The sequence below is a fragment of the Cucurbita maxima genome, unplaced genomic scaffold (assembly GCF_002738345.1).
Source record: "Cucurbita maxima cultivar Rimu unplaced genomic scaffold, Cmax_1.0 Cma_Scf00022, whole genome shotgun sequence".
NCBI classification, from domain to species: domain Eukaryota; kingdom Viridiplantae; phylum Streptophyta; class Magnoliopsida; order Cucurbitales; family Cucurbitaceae; genus Cucurbita; species Cucurbita maxima.
In genome coordinates this window covers 478689-492789 of record NW_019272038.1, presented here as the reverse complement: position 1 = coordinate 492789, position 14101 = coordinate 478689, and the positions used below count along the sequence as shown (strand labels likewise).

At 36.7% G+C, this 14101-nt stretch overlaps 3 protein-coding genes across 5 annotated transcripts; 2 read left to right on the top strand and 1 right to left on the bottom strand.

The window, feature by feature from the left end:
• Positions 1–1481: 1481 nt before the first annotated feature.
• LOC111496054 lies at positions 1482–3318 on the top strand. Its single transcript, XM_023146306.1, has 3 exons — positions 1482–1650; positions 2966–3021; positions 3094–3318. Exons 1-3 carry the CDS (start codon positions 1572–1574, stop codon positions 3307–3309), a joined length of 351 nt encoding a protein of 116 aa, XP_023002074.1. The 5' UTR covers positions 1482–1571; the 3' UTR covers positions 3310–3318.
• Positions 3319–4850: 1532 nt separating this feature from the next.
• On the bottom strand, positions 4851–8352 carry LOC111496041 (phosphatidylinositol 4-kinase gamma 7-like). The gene is made up of 2 exons (XM_023146274.1): positions 7998–8352; positions 4851–7266 (listed from the first exon to the last, which is right to left on the bottom strand). Exon 2 carries the CDS (start codon positions 7019–7021, stop codon positions 5132–5134), a length of 1890 nt encoding a protein of 629 aa, XP_023002042.1. The 5' UTR covers positions 7022–7266; positions 7998–8352; the 3' UTR covers positions 4851–5131.
• A 1508-nt stretch (positions 8353–9860) lies between these two features.
• Positions 9861–12904, top strand: LOC111496049 (transcription factor BIM2-like). Of its 3 annotated transcripts, none has more exons than XR_002720416.1 (7): positions 9861–10375; positions 10504–10588; positions 10761–10830; positions 10949–11044; positions 11387–11788; positions 12123–12288; positions 12608–12904. XR_002720416.1 is itself a non-coding variant. In XM_023146299.1 (7 exons), exons 1-7 carry the CDS (start codon positions 10258–10260, stop codon positions 12707–12709), a joined length of 996 nt encoding a protein of 331 aa, XP_023002067.1. In that variant the 5' UTR covers positions 9863–10257; the 3' UTR covers positions 12710–12904. The 3 variants fall into 3 exon arrangements, 1 of the variants encoding a protein (XP_023002067.1); XR_002720417.1 differs by having other exon boundaries at positions 9862–10375; positions 12159–12288; XM_023146299.1 differs by having other exon boundaries at positions 9863–10375; positions 11387–11781; positions 12159–12288.
• Positions 12905–14101: the final 1197 nt, after the last annotated feature.

Sequence of the window (14101 nt, the reverse complement as noted above, 5' to 3'; positions counted from 1 at the left end):
TATATATATATATATATATATATATATATATATATATATATATATATATATATATATATATATATATATATATATATATATATATAATAGTACATATACCAAGAAAGAAATGAATAAATAAATAAAATAAAACTTTTTGGCATTGAGAAAATAAATAAAGAGAGAGGGCGTTGAAAACATAGCTTAGAAGTCCACCCTTGTTTGTCTGGATCCATGAAAAAAGCTGACCTCGTTCATCCCACAACGTTAGACAAGCGCACAACAACAACTCACACCTTCCTTTCTACGATGACACTTTTAATTTAAAAAAATTACCAAGTTCATCGATTTTGATAATCTTCTCGTATCTGATAGCATACCTATCGGTTGCTCTAATAAAGTTGGACATTCATGTTTGGTTTGTTTATAGAGTAAGGTATCATCGTGAGCACACATGAACCCTAGCTCGGTTAGCTTTAATCTTCTCGTAGTTGATGGCATACCTATCGTTTGCTCTAACAAAGTTGGTCATTCATGTTTGGTTTATTTATAAAGTAAGGTATCATTGTGAGCACACATAAACCCTCACTCGATTAGCTTACAGTGTCGTTCGTGTCTCAGACTAACCCATAATAAATAATTTGGAAAATATAACATTTTATAAATAAAGATCGAAATTTATAAAATAGCATCAGGGCTCACGAGAATTACTCTAACTGGTGTCATTTTATGAATAAGAATCGAAGTTTGAGATTATTGTTGCGACGTTGATTTTTGTGTAATAACTTAAACCCACACTTAGGAGATATTGTCTGTTTTGACCTGTTATGTATCGTCGTTAATCTCAAGATTTTAAAACGTGTCTATTACGGAGAGATTTTCACACTCTTATAAGAAATGCTTCGTTCCCATCTCCAACTGATATGAGATCTTACAATCCACCTCCTTAGAGAGGAGCCCAGCATCCTCGTTGACATATCGTCAGTGACTAACTATGATATCTTTTGTAATAACCCAAGTCCACCGCTAGCAAGTATTGTCCATTTTGACTCGTTACGTATCATCGTCAGTCTCACAGTTTAAAACACGTCTACTAGGGAGAGATTTTCATACCCTTATAAGAACTGTATCGTTCCGTTCTCCAATCGATATATGATCTCACACCTCAACCTTTTGAATAACGACAATTGCAAACAAATTCAAAAGGAACTCGTAGTATAGACATGCACGTTCAACAATCGAGTTCGATCCAATATATATATTCAAAGAAAACGAGTTCGACACATGGGTTTGCACCAAAATTGATGCCAATACACACCTAACAAAAGATTGAGGTTTTCGAAACTTCCTAGAATGAATTGAATGAACATGTTTTTGGGATTTCAAAGCATGAAAAACAGAGGGATGTTGGAGACAAGCAGTCCCATAGATTTGACTCAATCCCACTTTACTCACTCTTTTCTATAAATATCTCCCTTTTGTCTCCTTCAACAACTCCTCTCCACTAAACAAAACCCTAAAAAACCCCTAAATTTAACCCTAAAAACCCCATTTTTGTGCCACCATTTTCACTTGTGCTCAAACAATCAAAGATGGGTTTTGTTAGGTTTGCTTGCTTTTTGCTGGTTGTTCTTCCAATTACATCACTTTCCATCATGAAGTTTCATCGAGGTCTCTATCCTTCATTCATTTCCTTACGTAAATTTAGAAGCGGGTTTTCTTCCATTTAGTCGAGATTGAACTCGAATCAATTGAATTATGTTTGTAGCTCACGTTTGAATCGATTTGATAATATAATGCTAGTTTTGTTGCACTTTATAGCCTTACATAGACTAGTAGACTGTTAACGGGTTTTCTTGTAGGGTTAGGATTACCTGTTTTCACTCCTTGAAAACGAAATTTGACTTTGTCTAAGAGCTCTATATCTTCTAATGAATGCCCATGTTTTCTTTCTTTTCGTTTTAGGTTGAGAATACAAAGATGTACCTCAAACTCGAGATAGTTTTATTAAGTAAATCAATATAAACCCTTTTTATCGTAGGGTTAGGTTACCTGTTTTCACTTCTCGAAGACGAAATCTAACTTTGTTTACGAGCTCTACATCTTCTAATGAACACCCATGTTTTCTTTCTTTTCGGTTTAGGTTTAGAATACAAAGATGTACCTCAAACTCGAGATAGTTTTATTAAGTAAATCAATATAAACCCTTTTTATCGTAGGGTTAGGTTACCTGTTTTCACTTCTCGAAGACGAAATCTAACTTTGTTTACGAGCTCTACATCTTCTAATGAACACCCATGTTTTCTTTCTTTTCGGTTTAGGTTTAGAATACAAAGATGTACCTCAAACTCGAGATAGTTTTATTAAGTAAATCAATATAAACCCTTTTTATAGAATACAAAGATGTACCTCAAACTCGAGATAGTTTTATTAAGTAAATCAATATAAACCCTTTTTATCGTAGGGTTAGGTTACCTGTAAACTCGAGATAGTTTTATTAAGTAAATCAATATAAACCCTTTTTATCGTAGGGTTAGGTTACCTGTTTTCACTTCTCGAAGACGAAATCTAACTTTGTTTACGAGCTCTACATCTTCTAATGAACATCCATGTTTTCTTTCTTTTCGGTTTAGGTTTAGAATACAAAGATGTACCTCAAACTCGAGATAGTTTTATTAAGTAAATCAATATAAATCCTTCATCGTAGGGGTTAGGTAACCTGTTTTCACTTCTCGAAGACAAAATCTAACTTTGTTTAAGAGCTCTACATCTTCTAATGAATACCCATGTTTTCTTTCTTTTCGGTTTAAGTTTAGAATACAAAGATGTAGCTCAAACTCAAGATAGTTTTGCTAAGTAAATCAATATAAATCCTTCATCGTAGGGTTAGGTAACCTGTTTTCACTTCTCGAAGACAAAATCTAACTTTGTTTAAGAGCTCTACATCTTCTAATGAATACCCATGTCTTCTTTCTTTTCGTTCTAGGTTTAGAATACAAAGACGTAGCTCAAGCCCGAGATAGTTTTGCTTCACATGAAAAGGTACGTGAATATCTACCCTAATTTGACTCGAGGATTCATGTATATCAATAATCTCGCTCGCTTTTTGTTTAGGAACTTTTGAGCAACAACATTGGAGGAAGAAGAAGATTGGAAGTGCAAGAAGGTATGCCATTGGAAAGTAGCAAGAGCTCAAAAATGGCTGTTCCAAGTTCTTTCAATGGTGAAAATGGCAAGAAGAAGAAGAAGAAATCGGGGAATGGTTCTTCATTAGTTTATGAAAATGCTGATTATTTGACTCATATGCATCACCCACCAAAACATAATTGATGGGAACTTGATGGCTTAGCTTAATGGAGTTTTGTTTTTATGTTATATATATATATATATATATGAAACATATATCCAATTTTCCTTTACTTTTTGTCTAATATTTATGAGTTTTTATATATTTTGTAATATTAAAAAAACGCTCGATCGTGGATCTCTATTGCTCGATGTGAGATTCTACCTTATAAGGGTGTGGAAACCTCCTTGGTAGACATGTTTTAAAACTGTGAGGCTGACGGAAATACGTAACGAGCCAAAGTGGGCAATATCTGTTAGTGATGGTCTTAGACTATTACACTCGGTGCATGAAATGCCGGTCTTGAAAGTCCTTTGTTATGAGATTTCTCATTTATTTTCATCCCGAGTTTATAACGGAAGATATAATTTATTGTGACAAATACTTATAATAAGCAATTTTTCTGTTGCATACGTAAATTTATACATACGTAGAGGTTAATTTTTTATTGATATATTCAAGGTCAACTATGTAGACTTTTTAAATTTTTTAAGAAAAAAAAGTATTTTGACCAAAATACCCCTATGTTATTTTTTCAATATCACTTATTTAACATAAAATAAGTTACCTTACCGCTTTCTATTCTCGTTCTACTCACAAATCATGTCAACTTTAGTTCAAAACGGGTTCGATCAATCTTCCACCACTTTTTATTCATGTTCTACTCACAAATCATGTCAACTTCAGCTCAAAATGGGTTCGATTAACCTTCCACATTTCTATTCTCGTTCTACTCATAACTCATGTCAACTTTAGCTCAAAACAGGTTCGGTTCGATTAATCTTCCACAACTTCCTATTTTCGTTCTACTCACAAATCATGTCAACTTCAGCTCAAAACAGGTTTGATTAAATCTTCTACAATTTCCTTTTCTCGTTCTACTCACAAACCATGTCAACTTTAGCTGAAAATAGGTTCGATTAATCTTCCACAGCTTTCTCGATCGAAATCTCGTGATCACGTACATTTCTTCCAATCAAATTATCAATGAATTTTGTTAACCTAAGAAATATCTAATACAACTTGACTAAGAACAACAAAAATAATTCGAGCTGTTTGAGAGCTTAGTTTCTGGTTACATTATTAACAGATAACCATTAATTCACTAGAAATCTGTCACTCTCCTCCAACTTATCCCTTCTTTTTGTCTCACTGTCTTCTCTCTCTTGTTCTTATTCCTCAAGTTGTATCAAATAACAAACAGCAAAATAATGGCTATGAAATGTTTACACAAAGTCAGTGGATGATGCACTCCAATCATTCCCAACCACCATTTTGGCTGCTCTCCTTAACCATTGTCCTTCCTGATATGGAATCTTTAATCAAGATTTTGTTGGATTTAGCCACATCCGGTTGCCGCTAATAAATATTATCTTCTTTAGATTTTTCATTTCGAGCTTCTCATCAAGGTTTTTTAAAACACGTCTGTTAGGAATAAGTTTTCACATTCTTATAAAGAATGTTTCGTTCTTCTCTCCAACTGACATGGGATCTCACAACAAGTGTCAATTACAAATAGTCGGAGTGAGAAAGAGATTGAAAATTTCACATATTTTCAATCAATCTAAAGCTAGACCAAGAACATATATATAACAAGGTGATAGCAGCTAGAAGAACGAAGTAATTTTCAAGAAAGATAAGAAAAGAGAATACTAAAACCAAATCTACAAGTTGATGCTACAATATTTACAATAGAATCTAAGTACTGACCCTTTTTTAAATGCAATCTCTGGGAGAGAAATCAGAAAATCCTTGCTCCATCAAAGCCATCGAACTCTGTCATGACAACAAGTTGGTTGCTCAATATCAAAATTGGCAAGAAGTGCCGAGCCTTTGCCTCTGCCATTGACCAAGAGTGGCGGATTTTCGCTTAGCAAATGCCGGGGGAAGTAGCTCTTGAAACTTCTCTAAAAACAATGACCAAACTTCCTCATTCATGTCTGCTAGCTTCACAAAAGTTACACTGGCTGGAATCTGTTCATTTGCACTCCTGCGCCCAGAGGATGATGCATTGGTCACTATGTATCCGTTCCCAGGTCTTGTTCCAAAGTACTTCGCATGTTTCTTATTCTTCTCACCTAGATTGGTATTCTTCAGTGACATTGAAAGCTTTGAAATAGTTGGAATCCTTTTGGAAGTAAACAAATCGAGGTAGCCCCCTCGCTCGTCTTCCTCACCGTTTTCTTCCTCGATCCCGAAAGGAAATGGCGTTGTAGGGAAAAAATCATCGGATTCTACCTCTTGGGTAAAGCCTGACTCCATTTCATCGCAGTCTATATCAAACTGAAATCCCTCATCCCTTAAATCATCAGCCTGGGGAGATAAGACCTCCCTTTCATCGATCAGCTGCCTAGCCTTGATGCATATGAGTTCCAGTTCACTGGGATCCTCCTCTCCGCTGTGAAACTCTCTAGTCATCATCTCGCCAATTTCAGCAAGACAGAGACCAAATGCAGCAGCTTCCTTGAGGAAGATAGTGCAGAGAATCAGAACTCTAAGACAACCCTCACGGATCATGGGAAGCTCCATCCTGAGCATTTCACTATCTTTAAATGGATTGAGATCTTTGATATACTTGAGCTCATCTTCTGAGAAAGGAATTGAAGCCTGTGGCCAATGAATCCACTCGAAATATGGATCCTCTAATGTTTCAGGCAGGCAGAGTCCATGATCAATTGGAATAAGTTCCACTTGACCAAACATCCCAACACCATCAAGTTTCCTAACTAAAAGATTTCCACCATGCCTATCTGTGTTAAAAACTCTAATGTCTAGAATGCCTATACGATGAACACCCACGACTGGGAAGCTGGAAGTCCCGTAATCACTGGCATCAAAGTCATGTGGTATGAATTCTTGGAACGATGCAATCTTGCTAACCAACTTGTTCTTGCTTGACTTGTTACCATTTACTCCATCATTGACATTGAAGATCGAGTGCGTAATCTTCACCAGGGCAGTGGCAGGCACATTAGCAAAGTGATTATAGTCGAGAAGATAAGCTGCAACCTCGCGAAATCCAGTCTCTCCAACACGCACTGATCGTTTTAAACCAGGTTCACCTAACGCTTTACCAACATACCCTTTTGGATTGTTTGGTGCAAAAGGTTCTTCATCAGTAGGCTTCACAATCGCAACGCTCTCACCTCTGTTATTTCTGAAATAGTATGCACCACCAAGTCCACTATGAACAGGAAGAGGATCTACACCAATTTTAGTAGCTTTTATAATCTCGCAAACCAGTTGTTTTATCCTAACAAAGCAATCAGAATGCCCCAATATCTCAATAGGGCCACTCTGATCTCTTTGCTGGATATCTCTTCCAGTAGGCGAGAGACATGGAGTTGACGAGCTTCTGTGCAAAATGTTTCGAGTAAGAAGAAGTGGGGAATCATTTCGTACGCCACTGAGGTCGTTCTTGAGCACCGTATCACCAAATGTCAAAGAGCTCTCATCAGTGGGTACATTGAGCGCAAGCTGCAACCTCCTCTTCACAGTATGAGCATTATCACTCCAATCTAATTCCATCCCCAGGACACAACCAGTGTCGGTTTGCACAAAGACCCTTCTCCTCCCTGTAGCCTGCCTTCCTACCATCCTCTTGCTGCCGCCATATTCTACACCACTGAGAGGACTCGTAAAGGCTGCCGCCACCGCCATTTGCGTCTGGACTGGACTGTCCAATTTACGATGCATTAAATACAAATGTGTTGGCAGCAGGCAAGAGAGGTGGCAAGGGAAGAGAGTTCCTTCTCTTCCAGAAAAGTGCCCAACTCTATAGCCGATGCTGAATGAGCAACAACAAATTCTTGTACCCTAAAAATCATTAACGTTCATACAGTAACGAAATGCCACTCAAGATTCTCAACGAAGGAATGCCCACAAGAAACCAAGGGAATGCAAATACATAACCATTCAGCAGGATATGAAGAGCCCAAGATCTGCCAAAGAAACCCAATATCAAATTTTATTACAAAAAGTTAATTCATGGCAGCTAGAACACATCATGTATAAATTCCAGTACGGTGCAAGGGCCACTATATTTACAACCTCGGAGCAAAAAAAATAATAATAATCATCACAAAAAAAAGGGTTTAATCGATTTCAACAAAGAAAAGGACATTTATTTCTGTTTCCGGGAAAGAAAGTAAAATCCTAACTTCTGAACATTGTATTAGTCTCAATGAATGCAAATATCACAGATCAGTAAATTTCACAACTTCTCGAGACTCTGGTAGTTGAGAAACTCCACTGCCAGTCCTCATAAAAAGCTAAATAACTTCAGAATTAAATGCAACCGATGCAGAGTAAAGAAAACGCACCATTCGCAGCTCAATTATTTCAATAAGTCGGTCTAAATCCAGATTGGTCTCTGAAGACTCGTAAAGAAATAATAAAAAACAACCATAATACTAGTATCATCTCACACGCAATGCTGCAGAAACAATTATTCCTCATTCCACACCACCAGCTCCCCAAATCCAAAATCAACACATGTCACAACATATTTCATCCCAAAATCTTAAGAGAAATTACCACAAACACAATTCTGAGACTCGACGTGAAATTCCACCAAAACGACATTGATTAATCCAACGATGAATTAGCAACAAAAACAAAACAAATCAACGAACAGACAAACACACAGCGAAATCAGAAGGAGAAAACTCACACTCGAACTAGAGATCTGAGATGAGAAGCGCGAAAATCAAACAACGTAGCTCATATCAATGAATGCGTCATTCAACTGTGAGAATCTGCAGAGGTATAATAAGAAGAATCAAAATAAAGATCCTCGTAATGAGGCAAAGAACAGTTCCTTCTCCGTTCTCCATTCTCCGTTTCAGTTGCTGAAGCTCATTCCTTGCTGTATCTCCATCAATGGAGTCGCCTTCTTCACGGTTGTCTCTTTAACCTAAAGCGGAAAGCTAGGGTTAAATCACAAACTCTGGTTGGAAGCTTAGAACCAGAACTTTTCTCTCTGTTCGTATTTGTGCTTCGTGATTCGAAGGCTAGAGAACAAGCAAAAATGGAGCCGGTGGAGAAGAGCGCGAATCTGGGCCGTCTGATGACGCTGGCAAAGATGGACACGTGGCCTAGTGGTAATGGATGAGTTTAGTAGTGGGACCCAGTGGCGAATGGCTTGGAGTATGTTGGGTGTCAGCGAGCAGCACGGGAAATTTTTATCGTTCGATGAATCAGCTGAAAACACGTACTAATCATTTTAATTTTCTGGAGATTTTTTATTTTTTTATTTTTTTTTTATTTTTTGGTGGATTGTTTTACTTATTTGCCCCTGTCTTTCCCTGGATTTTACACCGCAAATCTAAATTGTTTCTCTTTTTTTTTTTCTTTTTTAATTTAAAAATATGTTTATATTATTCAATTTTCTTTTAATTAATAAATATATTAGGTATAAATAAAATAAGTTCATTTATTTTTTCAATTTTTTAATAAAGACTTATATTTATCAATTTTTAATTCTTAATCTAAGATTTGCTTGATTTGATTGTATAATTTAGATTTTATTTTCTTTTTTTATAACTGATTATCTCAAATTTAATTCATTTTGAAATAAATATCATTTAGAGGTTCAAAATAAGCCATTAAAAATAAAATATCAATGGTTTGAATAGTCTAAAATGCATTTATTGTTAGTTAAATATGCATAAATAAATAAAAAATTATTAAATTTATTTGAATGGTTTAGTCATTTATTTAATTTTTTAAAAAAATAAAATTTTTATTTATTTTCAAACAATTAATTAAGATTTAAAATTCAATTCCAATATATATATATATATATATATATATCTTCAATGGCTGAGTCAGAGTATGGCCGACCGTCCATTGAAAATGCCGACATGTTCTGATCACGTGCTGCCCATCCTTGTAACATGATCTTCTAATGTTAATATAAATAATATTTCTTCATTTTTTTTAAGTGATATATATATATATTTTAATTTAAATTAAAAATGGTAGAATATTTTTATTAATATGGTAAGAAGAAAATATGTGAACTGTGCGACACTGATGGACACGTCATTCCAATTCCGGTGGGTACGCGCACATGGGAGTTTTCCCGGAGGCTACGCCTCCGGTTCGTGACGGACGTGTCTTATGACGTGCGGCCACGTACGCTCATGAACGTGCATCATGTTTGGGACCCACTCTCACATTAGCCAATAGGATCATTACAGCTGGCAAATCGAAAATATATTTTATGGTATCTTTTCTTACTTAAAAATTATTATTTTTATTATTTAAAAAATTTTAATAAAAGATTATCTTCAAGTTAGTATGGGTTTTTTTTTTTTTTTTTAAATTATATATAACATTTAAATATTTTAAAGTATAAGCACTGAAATAAAATAATATTTTATTTTGTTTGATGAATGGAAGGATTAAATACGAGAACGTGGGCTTCCTGGATCCAAATGTCGGCCCAAATGATTGAATATCAATTTGGGCCGGCCCATATTAGAACTCAAAATGGATCGGCCTACAAAGAGAGAAATCACGAGCAAATCATGAGCTCAGCTGTATGGGATTCTTCCGACGGATGCATCTCACTGAAACTCGCTCGTGTTCGGCGGCAGGCAAATCCGGCGGTTTAAAGCGCCACAACGGCAGCTCCGTTCACCGATAACCGCCTCCAGGGGGCGGCAGCTCTGTTGATCGGTCATGGCTGTTTTGTCTTTCATTCGTTAACATCAAATCTCAGCCAAGTTCCACTACTTTCCCTTCGATTTCCTACTCTTTTTCATTGCTGGTCCTCAAATTACATCATCCTTCGATCTTGGTGCTTGGAAGGGTCTTCGAATTTGTACGATTCTGTGATTCTTCTGTTTTAGGAGCTGTACAGGGAGTTGAAGTCTCGGTACAGACGATTGGAGGTTTGGACTGTCCAATCTGAATAATATCTCAGTATGAGAACGGCGAAAAGCATCCAGGAAGACGAAGAGTACGAGGAGGACGAGCTGGTTGCTAAAAGAGAGGGGCCTGCTTCTACTTACAACGCAAACAGTAGCATCGGAAACAGCAAAGGTATCTTGTTTTAATCAATTTGAAATCTTCTGATTTTAGTGCCTGTTACTTAGAATGATGATAGCAGGGAAGCTTGTTTTCATTCAAGTTATTTATCTATTTTTTACTGTAATTGAACTTGGAACCAGATGGGAAGAACAATGATAAGGCTAATGCCATAAGGTCGAAGCACTCAGTCACGGAACAGCGCAGAAGAAGCAAGATTAATGAGAGGTAATCTCCGAACACAAGTGTTTCAAAATTGTGAAGGGAGATTATTTTGATCACAATTTTCTGGTCTATTTGTTCTATTGTTTGTGAATCATGAATATTGGAATTAAATTTGTGTCATAACTCTGTCTACATTAAATGTACAGCCCCCTGAACAATCTCTATCTCGTTTCAGATTCCAGATTTTGAGAGATCTTATACCTCACAGCGACCAAAAGAGAGATACCGTATCGTTCTTATTGGAGGTACGCAGTTGCTTATTGCAATCGAGATAATGTTGATGCTGTAAAGTGAATATTCTTCTTGTACTACTGTGTGATATCTGCTTGTCTTCCACTAACTAAACTTAATCTTTCCATGCAGGTGATTGAGTATGTACAGTATTTACAGGAAAAGGTGCAGAAATACGAGGGTTCATATCAGAATTGGAGTGGGGAACCTACTAAGTTGATACCATGGGTAAAGACCAAAGCTCTTCCTTTATTATATTTGGGAGTTATCATTCACTAACTTGCTCGCTTTAGCTGCTGCAATAGCAATAACAAAAATGAGAAAATATTCCCTTTTAATTGGCGACCGGGTTTATTTTGTAATAACATTGTATAAGATTAGCTGTGGAAAATATGCAAGCGTAAGAAATATTAGTTGTTGGTACAACATAGGCAATTTTTCAAGTGTTTAACAGCCATTCCCCCGAAACAATATCCGCGATACAAATGTTATATGATTCATAGTATAATTCGTTTAATCAAGAATCTTGTTCTGCTGAGGAAGTACTCTCAACTTTACCATGTCATGCAGAGAAATAGTCATTGGCGTATGCCGACTTTTGTTGCCCATCCCGAGTCTGTAAAAAATGGTTCTGCTTCAGGACCAATGTATTCGGGGAAGTTTGATGACAATATTTCAATTTCACCAGCCATGCTTGCGAGCTCACAGAATCCTCTCGAGTCCCACGCAGGCAGTGATATTCTACAGGATGCTGACATAACAAATAAAGTTCCACTTCCCATGTCTCTGGAAGGAAATACACATGCTTCTATCCATAGTGATGGTGTTCATGATCAATCTCTCCACGTTCCAATTTCTGATGCACAGACAACAGAGTGTCCCATCACCAACAATGCATCAAGCCAACTGGAGGAGATGAGTATTCAAGGGGGGACAATAAGCGTTTCGAGTCTTTATTCAGAAGGGTTAGTTGTAAGATATTTATACTGATTTTTTTTCCAAATATTTTGGTAGATATGTGAAGATTCCATGAGCAGAAGCTTTCATGTCTTTGGTGGAGGATACCCTTGAGATTTTCAGAACAAGATGAACTTCAAAGTTTATATGATATGTTTGTATCATTTGATTGTTGCTTCATCTATGTTTACATCTAAAGCCGTTACCTTTGATGAAGTTTCTTCTTCCTCTTTTATAAATGTAGTAATTATAATGATTTAACCTTTAGTAGAGCATGTTCAAACCTCCAGCATATAGGATGTCCGAATAGTTGCTTTTGGAGGCGTTCATTTGCTTGGTCTCTTCATAGGTTTTGGTAACAGCTCTGGAACTTGGTGCTGAGCAGGTTATTGAACAGCTTGACTCAAGCTCTGCAGAATACTGGACTGGATTTGTCACAGGCTAGTATCTCCGTTCAGATTGATCTGGGCAAGAGAGCAAATAAGAGAACGCCATGTGGAACCTCTATTTATAAGGTACGATGCTGAAATCTCGAATCTTGATCTTCTGGTGTTTTGATAAGGTCGTCTAGTTCTATATATCGTCTTTCCTGATATTTTCCTTGTAGTAGTAGAAGCGGCCATTATAGAGATCAGTTAAATTATACTTTTGATCTTTTGGTTGAATTATGTCTTAACGAGTTAAATTATACTTTGGTTGACTGATTTCCGTGTTCTTCCATTACACGAATTTCATAAAACTGGATATTCTCCATTCATTAAGAAGTTATTGGAAGTCATTAGTCATGCATCATCCCATTCACTGACTGGATTAAGCTCTTCAATATCTGACCAGGAAACTGGGAATCCTCCTTCCGGCCACCCATCAATGGCAAATGAAGGGGACCTGGACAGTGAAGACGACTCAGATCAAGTCAATAAGCGGCGTAGGACATGATTATATGGCGTCTCGAGTCTCGAGTTCTCCGTGCAGTTACCATTTTTAATGTGTCATATCTATTGTACAGATTTGCCTTTTATCTTCCTTGACCTTCTACAATTTCTTCAAACTCATATTGCTATGAGTATCAGTGTTTAAGCTTTAAAGAAGGGTTATTTTTTTTCCCAGCAGAATATATAACGATTGTCTCTACTGATTTCTCCCTTTTATAATCTAAATTTTACAGATTTAATTTACAAAGCCAATCTAATCTCAATTTTACATGCTTACAAGCAAAGATTGGACGATCTGATGCGATCAATTGTTCATTTCATGAATGGGTTTCTTTAACAATGTCTAATAAATTAGTGACAAAATTCAAGAACATTTCAAAACAGAAAGTATCGAGTGAAAACATATACACAAACCTCTAATTAGGGTTTGAAAATTGAAACTCAAAAGTATCGGTAAAATGATAGATCTGAGAGTCGAAAATTGTTTGGAGAAGTGAGACTTGTAGCCTGTTCTTAGCTAGAGGATTACCACATTGGTAGATTTGCAATTAGATATAGCATTTATAAATAGACTAGCAACATAATCAATCGCCGAGCTTGGTAATGTGAGCTTGTAACCCAAATGGGGGCAGTAAAGTGATTGGAGGTTAGTTCAGCCCACTAGGTAGTCTGGCCTGTCCATTCCAAGTAGGGAGTTAGGTCGTTGTCTTTGGGCGAAGGTCTAGAGGCAGTTGCCTTTAGAGATGGAGGAAACCGCGTGAGGCTGGCTTCACAGAGCAGCGTAACCTCCCTCTCCTGTCAGTGGAAGGATTGCGGGCCAGTTCTCCCTATCCCAATGGGTACTCCTCAGCCCTAACAACCACTTTTCTTTTCTTTTTTTTAATTAAAACTAACAAATATCTTGTAATAGCCTATAGGATATTAAAATACGAGATCTCTAAAATTGTTTAAAGAGGTTAGACTGATAGAGTCACTTGATAGATTTGTAATTACATCTACTCTTCATAAGTTAGCTTGCGACCGTATCTATCCATTGCCGAGCTTGGTAATGTGAGCTTGTAACCCTAATGGGGGCTCTAAAGTTGTTGAAAGCTGGCTTGGGCTGGAGTGGTTATTCGGCCTTTCCATTCCAAGTAGGGAGTCAGGCAATGGACTTTGGCACTAAAGACTACAAAATATTTTTTTTTAAGGAAAAAAAAGGCCCAGTGTTCACTGTCCTTAGAGCCATAGGAAACTGCGTGAGGCTGGTTTTACGGAGCAGCATTACCTACTTCTCCTGTCGATGGAAGGATAGCGGGCCTCGTTCTCCTAGTTCGGCTAGTTTTAGTGTAACATTTCTTTAAACAATTTCAATAAATAAGATATACGAGACAAAGTCGGAATAAATTTTTGAAAT